Source organism: Oncorhynchus tshawytscha, unplaced genomic scaffold, assembly GCF_018296145.1.
Source record: "Oncorhynchus tshawytscha isolate Ot180627B unplaced genomic scaffold, Otsh_v2.0 Un_contig_12409_pilon_pilon, whole genome shotgun sequence".
NCBI lineage: Eukaryota > Metazoa > Chordata > Actinopteri > Salmoniformes > Salmonidae > Oncorhynchus > Oncorhynchus tshawytscha.
The window spans coordinates 1-12,240 of record NW_024609160.1 but is presented as its reverse complement, the minus strand read 5'-3'; the positions used below and the strand labels follow the sequence as shown (position 1 = coordinate 12,240).

The following is a 12,240-nucleotide window of genomic DNA, read 5'->3' as shown; positions in this document are numbered from 1 at the left end:
CAGGCTATCTTGTATCATCTCTAAACAGATCCAGGGGCCCAGGCTATCTTCTCTAAACAGATCCATGGGGCCCAGGCTATCTTGTATCATCTCTAGAAAGATTCGGTGGCCAGTCTATCTTGTATCATCTCTAGAAAGATTCGGTGGCCAGTCTATCTTGTATCTTCCTTAAACAGATCTGGGGGCCAGGCTATCTTGTATCATCTGTAAACAGATCCAGGGGGCCCAGGCTATCCTTTATCATCTGTAAACAGATCCAGGGGCCCAGGCTATCTTGTATCATCTCTAAACAGATCCAGGGCCCTATCTTGTATCTTGTATCATCTCTAAACACATCCAGGGGGCCCAGGCTATCTTCTCTAAACACATCCATGGGGCCCAGGCTATCTTGTATCATCTCTAAACAGATCTGGGGGCCAGGCTATCTTGTATCATCTCTAAACAGATCCAGGGGCCCAGGCTATCTTGTATCATCTCTAAACAGATCCAGGGGCCCAGGCTATCTTGTATCATCTCTAAACAGATCCAGGGGGCCAGGCTATCTTGTATCATCTCTAAACAGATCCAGGGGGCCCAGGCTATCTTGTATCATCTCTAAACAGATCCAGGGGGCCCAGGCTATCTTGTATCATCTCTAAACAGATCCAGGGGGCCCAGGCTATCTTGTATCATCTCTAAACAGATCCAGGGGCCCAGGCTATCTTGTATCATCTCTAAACAGATCTGGGGGCCAGGCTATCTTGTATCATCTCTAAACAGATCTAAGGGGCCCGGCTATCTTGTATCATCTCTAAACAGATCTGGGTGCCCATGCTATCTTGTATCATCTCTAAACACATCCAGGGGCCCAGGCTATCTTCTCTAAACACATCCAGGGGCCCAGGCTATCTTGTATCATCTCTAAACTCCAGCATCAAATTGGGCCAATATCTCATATCTCTCCGTGTCTATCTTGTACATCCAGGGTGAAAAGTATAAAAACACTGTAGGCTATCTTGGCTTGATTGATTAAACAAACAGAAGCAAGAAAGAGCCATTCTTTTATTTGCCAGGCTATCTTGTATCATCTGTAAACAGATCCAGTGTGGGCCCAGGCTCTTCTCTAAACAGATCCAGGGGCCAGGCTATCTTGTATCATCTCTAAACAGATCCAGGGGGCCCAGGCTATCTTGTGTCATCTCTAAACAGATCCAGGGGCCAGGCTATCTCAAAAACAGATCTCCAAACAGCCAACATAAGGCTAACCGTTTCAAGGACACATCTCAATAGTTCCATCAGCCAACACAAGGCTAGGTATAAGGACACTGTAAATCCCAAACAGTCCCTTATCTTGACAGCCAACAAAGGCTAGGTAGAAGGACACCAGTTTTAGTCCCATCAGCCAACATAAGGCTAGGTAGAAGGACACCACAGTCCCAACAGCCAACATAAGGCTAGGTAGAAGGACACCTCAGTTCCCATCAGCCAACACAAGGCTAGGTAGAAGGACACCACAGTCCCAACAGCCAACACAAGGCTAGGTAGAAGGACACCACAGTCCCATCAGCCAACACAAGGCTAGGTAGAAGGACACCACAGTCCCAACAGCCAACATAAGGCTAGGTAGAAGGACACCTCAGTTCCATCAGCCAACATAAGGCTAGGTAGAAGGACACCTCAGTCCCATCAGCCAACATAAGGCTAGGTAGAAGGAACCCTGGTTCAATCAGCCAACATAAGGCTAGGTAGAAGGACACCTCAGTCCCATCAGCCAACATAAGGCTAGGTAGAAGGACACCTCAGTCCCATCAGCCAACATAAGGCTAGGTAGAAGGTCACCTCAGTTCAATCAGCCAGCATAAGGCTAGGTAGAAGGACACCTCAGTCCCATCAGCCAACATAAGGCTAGGTAGAAGGACACCTCAGTCCCATCAGCCAACATAAGGCTAGGTAGAAGGACACCTCAGTCCCATCAGCCAACATAAGGCTAGGTAGAAGGACACCTCAGTCCCATCAGCCAACATAAGGCTAGGTAGAAGGACACCTCAGTCCCATCAGCCAACATAAGGCTAGGTAAGAAGGACAGCCAACACAAGGCTAGTCACCATCCCAGCCAACATAAGGCTAGGTAGAAGGACACCTCAGTCCCATCAGCCAACATAAGGCTAGGTAGAAGGACACCTCAGTCCCATCAGCCAACATAAGGCTAGGTAGAAGGACAAGCCCATCAGCCAACATAAGGCTAGGTAGAAGGACACCTCAGTCCCATCAGCCAACATAAGGCTAGGTAGAAGGACACCCTGGTCCCATCAGCCAACATAAGGCTAGGTAGAAGGACACCTCAGTCCCAACAGCCAACATAAGGCTAGGTAGAAGGACACCTCAGTCCCATCAGCCAACTCAAGGCTAGGTAGAAGGACACCTCAGTCCCATCAGCCAACATAAGGCTAGGTAGAAGGACACCTCAGTCCCATCAGCCAACTCAAGGCTAGGTAGAAGGACACCTCAGTCCCATCAGCCAACATAAGGCTAGGTAGAAGGACACCTCAGTCCCATCAGCCAACATAAGGCTAGGTAGAAGGACACCTCAGTCCCATCAGCCAACATAAGGCTAGGTAGAAGGACACCTCAGTCCCATCAGCCAACATAAGGCTAGGTAGAAGGACACCTCAGTCCCATCAGCCAACATAAGGCTAGGTAGAAGGACACCTCAGTCCCATCAGCCAACATAAGGCTAGGTAGAAGGACACCCTCAGTTCACCTCAGTCCCATCAGCCAACATAAGGCTAGGTAGAAGGACACCTCAGTCCCATCAGCCAACATAAGGCTAGGTAGAAGGAACCCTGGTTCAATCAGCCAACATAAGGCTAGGTAGAAGGACACCTCAGTCCCATCAGCCAACATAAGGCTAGGTAGAAGGACACCTCAGTCCCATCAGCCAACGCAAGACTAGGTAGAAGGACACCTCAGTCCCATCAGCCAACTCAAGACTAGGTAGAAGGACACCTCAGTCCCATCAGCCAACTCAAGGCTAGGTAGAAGGACACCTCAGTCCCATCAGCCAACTCAAGACTAGGTAGAAGGACACCTCAGTCCCATCAGCCAACATAAGGCTAGGTAGAAGGACACCTCAGTCCCATCAGCCAACATAAGAAGGAACTAGGTAGAAGGACACCTCAGTTCCATCAGCCAACATAAGGCTAGGTAGAAGGACACCTCAGTCCCATCAGCCAACTCAAGACTAGGTAGAAGGACACCTCAGTCCCATCAGCCAACTCAAGACTAGGTAGAAGGACACCTCAGTCCCATCAGCCAACATAAGGCTAGGTAGAAGGACACCTCAGTCCCATCAGCCAACATAAGGCTAGGTAGAAGGACACCTCAGTCCCATCAGCCAACATAAGGCTAGGTAGAAGGACTCCTCATTTTAAATCCCTCAATATAAATATCCTAATTTGACTTTATATGATAAAATATAATTTCCTTTTATTCCACAACACTTCATGAAGGAACCCATCAACAATCCTGTTCACTTCACACTGCACTCAAAAAGGCACATTTTCTTTCTTAAGTGTTTTTTTTTCATTCCTATTCATCACCTACCTGCATCTTCATCATAGCCTGGTCTCAGATCAGTTGGTGTTCTAGCCAACTCCATACAACACAAACAGTTTGGCGTGCATTGAGGCTGAGTAACAAGGAGCTGGCGTGATGGCACATACAGACTGGAACTCAGGCTATATTCAGCTCACTCTTTTTTTTCCCCATCAGGAAAAAAGAAAGTGAAGGACAAACAGGAACAGGAAATGTCACAGATCACCATTAGGTTGAATGAATTATATCACAGCCAAGATCTATTTTAATGACCAGAGGCCGAGGCACTGGAAACTAAAGGGACTACTTTTTGTAACACAGTAAATACAAGATGGCGGCTGATGTTGCGTAACTGTACAATAGTGTCTTCTCTGCAGACTGCAGTCATTACCAATATGTATTTGGGTACTTTTTATCAAACATCATTTTGGTGTTTTTCACTGTATGAGAAGATCAATAAGGAGAAACAGAAACCTACATTTTGGGATGACAAGTGTACGATTGTGATTTATTCTCCGATCTGTCTGTAATTCCTGCATTCTCTCAACCCTGTTCTATTGGTTGCACAGTGACCTATATTTCTCTCATCCACATAAGGGTCTTCTGTTAGGTATTAATAGCAGTGTTTTTTTTGTTTTGTTTTTTAAATCCAGAGTTCCGGCAATAGGATGTCAAACACCTCGCATATCAACGCCACACCCATCTGATTACGCATATCAACACCACACCCATCTGATTACGCATATCAACACCACACCCATCTGATTACGCATATCAACACCACACCCATCTGATTCCACAGCTACACATTCCTTCATAGCACCTTGGAGCAGATTGTCTCATCATGTTTGATCTAAACAATATCACATTTATATTCACTTTTTTGAATCTCCGTTCATTTCTGGGTGACAAATTGGCAAGGCTGACACTGTATAAATGCCATCAGTCAAGACTGTCAGTACACATGTTGACAGACAGACAGACAGACAGACAGACAGACAGACAGACAGACAGACAGACAGACAGACAGACAGACAGACAGACAGACAGACAGACAGACAGACAGACAGACAGACAGACAGACAGACAGACAGACAGACAGACAGACAGACAGACAGACAGACAGACAGACAGACAGACAGACAGACAGAGACACAGTATAATAAAGAGGTTGTTCTATAGCTGCCTGTTCCATCTCATATCATCATGACACATTGTCGTGCTACTTCAAAGCATACAGTAAAATACACATAGTGATGTCAAATTCTTTAAGAAATATCAATTGATTTATATTGATAACATGAAATATTCCCCCCAAAATAGTTTAGGAAATGAGAGGACATGATTAAACATTAGAATCATTACGTATACCGCAATTACAGACTAATTAGGTATCTATATTACCACAAGGTTTCCATCTATTCATTGATTAGGAAATGCTATTTGGAAGTTTCACAGAGAGACAAGACTTCACCAATGTAAAACATGACTTTACATCGACATTGACACCATATCCAAGACTCCCATTTCAAAACGACAATCGCTGGCCAGTGGCCAGGTCTGCCAGGTCAGCCAGGTCTGCCAGTGGCCAGGTCTGCCAGGTCTGCCAGGTCTGGCAGGTCAGCCAGGTCTGCCAGGTCAGCCAGGTCCAGGTCTGGGTCCAGGTCTGCCAGGTCTGCCAGGCAGGTGCCAGGTCTGCCAGGTCTGCCAGGTCTGCCAGGTCAGCCAGGTCTGCCAGGTCTGCCAGGTCTGCCAGGTCAGCCAGGTCTTAAGCAGGTGTAGTTGATGCATAATGATTCTGTAGCACCTGTTGTTATCAAATGTTCACATCTGAATAAATGACAAAATCGTCAATAAGGCTGTCGTTGATTGACACCTGTGGGTGTGCATCCTCATTGGCACCCTATTCCCTATATAGTGCACTCCCTTTGATCAGAATCCTATTAGCCCTGGTCAAAAGTAGGTGCACTATATAGGGCATAGGGTGCCGTTTAAGGGCGTATCCCTGTCCCTCAAAATTCTTCCTTCAGCATCACTCATGTGCCTTCCACCCTCCAGGGGGATCAAATAAAATCCAGGCCGTTTTAGGTCTAGGTAGTGACGGCCAGGGTGAGATCCAAGCCGGGCCTATGACTGCGTGGTAACCGCCAGGGTGTTAACATATCCATGGGGACACATCTCGTTCTCTGAGACACAGTGAGAGAACTGCGCCGGGTTGCTTCCCTCACCGAACCTCCTGACTCCCCGCACTGTGAAACACTGTTCTATCAGCTCCAGACACTTACAGGCCAGGAAGAACATATTCTTGAACATGAACACTGAGACGGGCATCTTGTAAACATACACCTGGAAACACCGCACCACCAGAAGTGGGGCGTTGACCAACACACCGACCAGGAACCTAGCCCAGACCCAGCGACAGCGCATCTCGGAGGCTGTCAACTCGTATAACCACACCACTGGGACGCCCAGGGCGATGAAATACACCGAGATGACCGTGTATTTTAAATAGACCGTCGGTATCTCGTTCTTCAGAAACAACTCCACCAGGGTAAAACAGTCTGCGAGGTCCAGACAGGTGGTTATGAAGCAGCTTTGGGACCGGTGGCGCGTAGCTCCGTTCTGGTCCTCGGTGATAGAATTGACGAGACAGTAGAGTAACGGGACCGAGAGCAACGTGATAATCTTAAATCCGGTTACACCGAACGGAACTTTGAGCGCGATGAGATCTAATATCGAAGTCTCTAGAATGAGGACTATTTTAGGGGTGCAGGCGATCACGTAGATTAACCAGGCCAGGTAGGCGTAGGTAAACTCGCCGAGGTTACAGCCGAATATAGAGCTCTTTTGGTGGAACCCACACGCCCGCTCTCTCTTGCTCCTGGCGTTCTTCATGAAGAAGATCCCCCAGCCAGAGATCACCACCAGATCCGTGGCGATCCACGAACACCAGTACAGATCCGTGAAGATAATGAGGTAGAAATCTAGAATGCCTCCTTGGAATATCAGAATGAGGAAACACAGGATCTTGTAGAGAACGTTCCTCTTGGACCTCTGGCCGAACAAGGGAGCGGTCTGCATGAATTCCTCAGAGGTCATGATATAGGCGTCTGTAATAGCGGAGGATACTCCGGATACCAGCGGCTTGATGGAGCTCTCGTCTGGGTTGATACTCCCCGCGGACGTCTGTGTGTCCCTCCTGGACGAGGCGCTACGTATGAACAGCTGTCCGACTCCGTAGTCCGGGGCGAATGAAACCGGTGAGTCTGGGCAGATCACAGCTGCTTGGGGATGGGGATAGCTGGAGCTGGCCTTGGGATTGTCGGCGGCACCAATTTCTGCTATCATTGTATGCATGTATTTGCGCGTTCGCTTCCCTTTCTCTCCTCTCTTCTTTTTCTTCTCTGGTTTGGTAGTGAGAGATGCTTTTAGCACAGAGTTTCTAAACCCAGAGGCGCAATATCGCGATACTTCCGGGAACAAGCCAGTGTTGAGGGCTTGAGAAGTCAATGAGACGTGAAAAATTCTTCCTTAGTTAACTTTTTCAAAATCTAAAGGCACAACCTATATTCGAGCCAATGTCTTAAGTAGTTGAACGTGTTGTCACTCCAACTTCGTGAAAGTGACAAACTGACACGTTTTAATTATCCTTAAAAAATGACTTTATATTGAAGGAGTGCCTTTAATTTGACGGCGTGCACAATGACGTAATTTTTCCGCATGCGCCTAGCTTGCCAACATTGTCATGACATCGCCTACAAGCGCGATCGGAGATTTCTATTGGAGAAGCAGTTTCTATCCGTCTTCCTACTGTACTGTCTTTGCTTTTAGGTTGGAGAGCGATAGGGGGCGCGGCGTAAACCAAGGCATGGATTTTCTCTCCCACTGGAATGAAATGCGGTGGACGGAATTATTGCTGTGTGCAGATGCGTATCACCAATCGTTTTGTTCATTTGAGCTTTCCAGGATTTTAAAATTGAGACTCCTTTCCCAATATTCGGCAACATTGGACACGAATCATACTGTTGATATAACGGTTGATTTATCCCTAGGATTTGTTAAGCAAAATCCCTTGGTATTATAGGAGTGCCTGGCAATTGATAGGCAAGGCTATTTATAAAGTGAGTAGCCAGGAATAGATTAGTTATAATTCCATCACCTCTTCAGAGGTGTCATACAGGAAGTAGAGGCTCCATGTCTAGAGGTGACAGGAAGTTGAGGCTCTAGCCCTATAGCTCTGGTGCAGGGCATCGTTGTGCTCTCACCATCCATCACTATCTATAATGAGCTAGCAGCCTGAAGACACCCTGGACCAGAGCTAGTCTAGCCCTCTGGTCTGAAGCATTTCTAGCTGAATCCTCCAGTAGAGTAAATGGACTACTGGTGTCTCCATGTGTCCAGAACACCTGGACCTCAGTTACCCAGGCTCCATGTCTCCAGAACCTCCGTTACCCAGGCTCCATGTCTCCAGAACCTCCGTTACCCAGGCTCCATGTCTCCAGAACCCCCGTTACCCAGGCTCCATGTCTCCAGAACCTCCGTTACCCAGGCTCCATGTCTCCAGAACCTCCGTTACCCAGGCTCCATGTCTCCAGAACCTCCGGCTCCATGTACCCCCCCGTTAGGCTCCATGTCCAGAACCCCGTTACCCAGGCTCCAGAACCAGAACCCCCGTTACCCAGGCTCCATGTATCCAGAACCCCCGTTACCCAGGCTCCATGTATCCAGAACCCCCAGGCTTACCCAGGCTCCATGTATCCAGAACCCCAGTTACCCAGGCTCCATGTATCCAGAACCTCAGTTACCCAGGCTCCATGTATCCAGAACCTCAGTTACCCAGGCTCCATGTATCCAGAACCTCAGTTACCCAGGCTCCATGTATCCAGAACCTCAGTTACCCAGGCTCCATGTATCCAGAACCTCAGTTACCCAGGCTCCATGTATCCAGAACCCCAGTTACCCAGGCTCCATGTATCCAGAACCTCAGTTACCCAGGCTCCATGTATCCAGAACCTCAGTTACCCAGGCTCCATGTATCCAGAACCTCAGTTACCCAGGCTCCATGTATCCAGAACCTCAGTTACCCAGGCTCCATGTATCCAGAACCTCAGTTACCCAGGCTCCATGTATCCAGAACCTCAGTTACCCAGGCTCCATGTATCCAGAACCTCAGTTACCCAGGCTCCATGTATCCAGAACCTCAGTTACCCAGGCTCCATGTATCCAGAACCTCAGTTACCCAGGCTCCATGTATCCAGAACCTCAGTTACCCAGGCTCCATGTATCCAGAACCTCAGTTACCCAGGCTCCATGTATCCAGAACCTCAGTTACCCAGGCTCCATGTATCCAGAACCTCAGTTACCCAGGCTCCATGTATCCAGAACCTCAGTTACCCAGGCTCCATGTATCCAGAACCTCAGTTACCCAGGCTCCATGTATCCAGAACCTCAGTTACCCAGGCTCCATGTATCCAGAACCTCAGTTACCCAGGCTCCATGTATCCAGAACCTCAGTTACCCAGGCTCCATGTATCCAGAACCTCAGTTACCCAGGCTCCATGTATCCAGAACCTCAGTTACCCAGGCTCCATGTATCCAGAACCTCAGTTACCCAGGCTCCATGTATCCAGAACCTCAGTTACCCAGGCTCCATGTATCCAGAACCTCAGTTACCCAGGCTCCATGTATCCAGAACCTCAGTTACCCAGGCTCCATGTATCCAGAACCTCAGTTACCCAGGCTCCATGTATCCAGAACCTCAGTTACCCAGGCTCCATGTATCCAGAACCTCCGTTACCCAGGCTCCATGTATCCAGAACCTCAGTTACCCAGGCTCCATGTATCCAGAACCTCCGTTACCCAGGCTTCGTCCCACCCTGATCCCTGTAGTGAACTACACTACTTTTAACTATGATCCACAGGACCCAGGTAATAGATAGTTGACTATATGGAACAGAGGTGGATTCTGGGACATGAGACATTCAGAGTGACAGCAGAGAGAAGACAGTAATAAGGACCGACGTCTCCCCCATGTCACATCAATTCCCCACCGGACACAGACATGTCATTAAACACGCCGAGGTTGATTGGCTGGGACGACAACAGACCTTCAGAGTGAGGACAAAGCACGGCAGAGAATGCTAAACCTTGAACAACTGACCCCCCCTCCCGAGTAGGGACTTGAGTTAGTTGGGTAACAAAATAATGCATTCTGGGTAACACAACAGATCACATAGAACCACCATGTCAGAGCCCCCACTTAAAATGTAGAAATGTAAGTGAAATTCTAAAATGTATATATAGACACACGTGGTACTACAAGCCATAATATCAGAGCACAAGTTTAATGATCAATAATGAATTCCACTCAGTAAAGCAACCCTGGTAACTTTGATAATAAACTTTAATTTCAAGTCATGATGGATGGTTGTGGACCATAGAAAAACAACAAGAGAAACCTAATATATAGTGCATTCTAATGGGAGTTCAAAGAGAAGTAGTAGTGACCAGACCGGACTGTGTTCCAAATGGCACCCTCTCTAGACCACTGGTAGTTCACTAGAGCCCTACGCTATAAGGATCAGACCTGGTAGAGTTCATGCCCCCCCCGAAGAAATGAGGGGGTGCAACAATATTGGGAAGGTGTTCCTAATGTTTTGTCCACTCAGTGTATCGTCACAATATGGCGCCACTAGGGACACAGAGTCATCGAGTGTCACTATCAGCTCGGTTCTGAGGAGAGACTTGTCATTAGGTACCACAGGTGTTCCTGAATAATAGCTGCGATTTGATTGGGACAGGGGACAGGGGGGGGGGACAAAATGAAAGTGGACTTGGGCCCATTTAAAAACAAACAACATTAGATATTGTAAGTTGTTCCCCGAAGTCCCCCCCCCCTCCCTGACGGAGGGAGTTCCCACCACCCTCGGCGGAGGGAAAGAGAGTGAATATACGAAGTCGACAGGACTGCTGTCTCCCTCCACCCAATATACTCAGTGCATGACCAGAGGACTACAATACCCATGACCACCACAGACATCATCACCAAAAAGTATAGTTGTGTAGAGTTGGTTTTGGTGCATCATCCTCAAAACAAAAAAACAAAAAAAAACAAGTCTTAAAAACATCACCTGGGTAAAAACGGTAAGTCAAACCCACGTCCACAAATAAACACTGTTTATTAGCGATATTTTCAAAAATGTTTGTAATTTTTTTCCCCTTGTTTTTTTGTTGTTTTTCTTTACATGAACCTGACACGGATAAATTCACAAGGACAGGATGTTTCTAGAGAAATGGTTTCACACCCACCGGCTTCTCATTTACATTTGTTTTTTTCACCTGTTAATTATTTTTCTTCTTCTTGATGTAGTTGATTTCTGAATGAAAGGCCTGCCCCAAAGGCCTGCCCCAAAGGCCTGCCTCAAAGGCCTGCCCCAAAGGCCTGCCCCAAAGGCCTGCCCCAAAGGCCTGCCCCAAAGGCCTGCCTCAAAGGCCTGCCCCAAAGGCCTGCCCCAAAGGCCTGCCCCAAAGGCCTGCCCCAAAGGCCTGCCCCAAAGGCCTGCCCCAAAGGCCTGCCTCAAAGGCCTGCCTCAAAGGCCTGCCCCAAAGGCCTGCCCCAAAGGCCTGCCCCAAAGGCCTGCCCCAAAGGCCTGCCTCAAAGGCCTGCCCCAAAGGCCTGCCCCAAAGGCCTGCCCCATAAAAAAGGCCTGCCCCAAAGGCCTGCCCCAAAGGCCTGCCCCAAAGGCCTGCCCCATAAGCCTGCCCCAAAGGCCTGCCCCAAAGGCCTGCCCCAAAGGCCTGCCCCAAAGGCCTGCCCCAAAGGCACTGCCACAACACAGAGGAGAGAAGCTACTGTCCAAACACACAAGACAGTCCATTCTACAGCGCGGTAAAGGTGAAGAGGGGTAGTCAAAAACGATAAAGGGGTTTTCAACGTTAACGTTAGGGAGTGGTGCTATAGGTAAATCTCGTAGATATCGTCCAGCTCTTCGTGAAACAAGTCCCATTCGTCCTCCGAGTCCGTGACGTCGTCGTCGGTTCCCGCGGCGAGGAGCATGAGGAGCATCTCGCTCAGTTCAAAGGTCACCATCTCCTCGTCCTCGTTGTCCAAAGAGTCGCTGCTGTTCTCCCGCTCTTCAAACAGGTCCCACAGGGGTGTCCTCCTCGAGTTCTGGAGGGGAGAACAGGAATATTTGTTTTTAAAACAGGAATTCGTTTCGGTTTTACGAAAGCAGAACAGGAAGCGTTTACGATAGGGCTGAGAACTTCTGGACACAAAATGTCCAAATGCCAGATCAGTGAAACGTATGAACCCCCATAGGAAAACCAAAATTGGTCTCAATCTATTTCTGCCAGAAAGGACATTTGTCAGGGAAGCGTCCTACCCTGTTCCTGCCGTTGCACCCTGCTGGTCTCCTCTGGGGCTCCTCCAGCCGCCCGTCAGGGAAGGCGTGTTTGTAGAAGCAGTTGGAGCCAAACGGGCAGGTGCCCCGACCCTGGTCGAAGTAACGACAGGCTTTAGTCCTAAGGAACAGAGACGGACGGGACCGTCAGCAGAGGACAGTGATTATTACAGATATAGATGAGGAACAGGGCCTAAACATATTAACCTGTAAAAGAAAAGGGTTCATATTGAAACAAAAAGGATTGAGTGCATATCTCAATATA

The 12,240-nt window shown here is 48.3% G+C and overlaps 2 protein-coding genes and 2 long non-coding RNA genes across 4 annotated transcripts; 2 read left to right on the top strand and 2 right to left on the bottom strand.

Annotated features, from left to right (window-relative positions):
* The first annotated feature begins 1,407 nt into the window (after positions 1–1,407).
* LOC121844354 lies at positions 1,408–2,922 on the top strand. Its single transcript, XR_006081955.1, has 5 exons — positions 1,408–2,052; positions 2,108–2,189; positions 2,308–2,717; positions 2,770–2,810; positions 2,851–2,922. It is a non-coding gene; the product is annotated as an uncharacterized LOC121844354 (long non-coding RNA).
* Positions 2,923–3,154: 232 nt separating this feature from the next.
* Positions 3,155–4,606, top strand: LOC121844355. Its single transcript, XR_006081956.1, has 2 exons — positions 3,155–3,347; positions 3,389–4,606. It is a non-coding gene; the product is annotated as an uncharacterized LOC121844355 (long non-coding RNA).
* Positions 4,607–5,272: 666 nt separating this feature from the next.
* On the bottom strand, positions 5,273–7,194 carry tmem121b (transmembrane protein 121B). The gene has a single exon (XM_024406641.2). It carries the CDS (start codon positions 6,928–6,930, stop codon positions 5,701–5,703), a length of 1,230 nt encoding a protein of 409 aa, XP_024262409.1. The 5' UTR covers positions 6,931–7,194; the 3' UTR covers positions 5,273–5,700.
* Positions 7,195–11,291: 4,097 nt separating this feature from the next.
* Positions 11,292–12,096, bottom strand: mkrn1 (makorin, ring finger protein, 1; the record flags this gene model as incomplete). The annotated part of the gene is given in 2 exon segments (XM_042314378.1): positions 11,292–11,743; positions 11,958–12,096. Coding segments are annotated over 2 exon segments (355 nt in total), but the record flags the coding sequence as incomplete, so codon positions are not given.
* Between the last annotated feature and the right edge of the window lie 144 nt (positions 12,097–12,240).

Excerpts from the sequence above, each read along its gene's own strand:
- tmem121b (XM_024406641.2), bottom strand. The coding sequence starts at position 6,930 with ATGCATACAATGATAGCAGAAATTGGTGCCGCCGACAATCCCAAGGCC.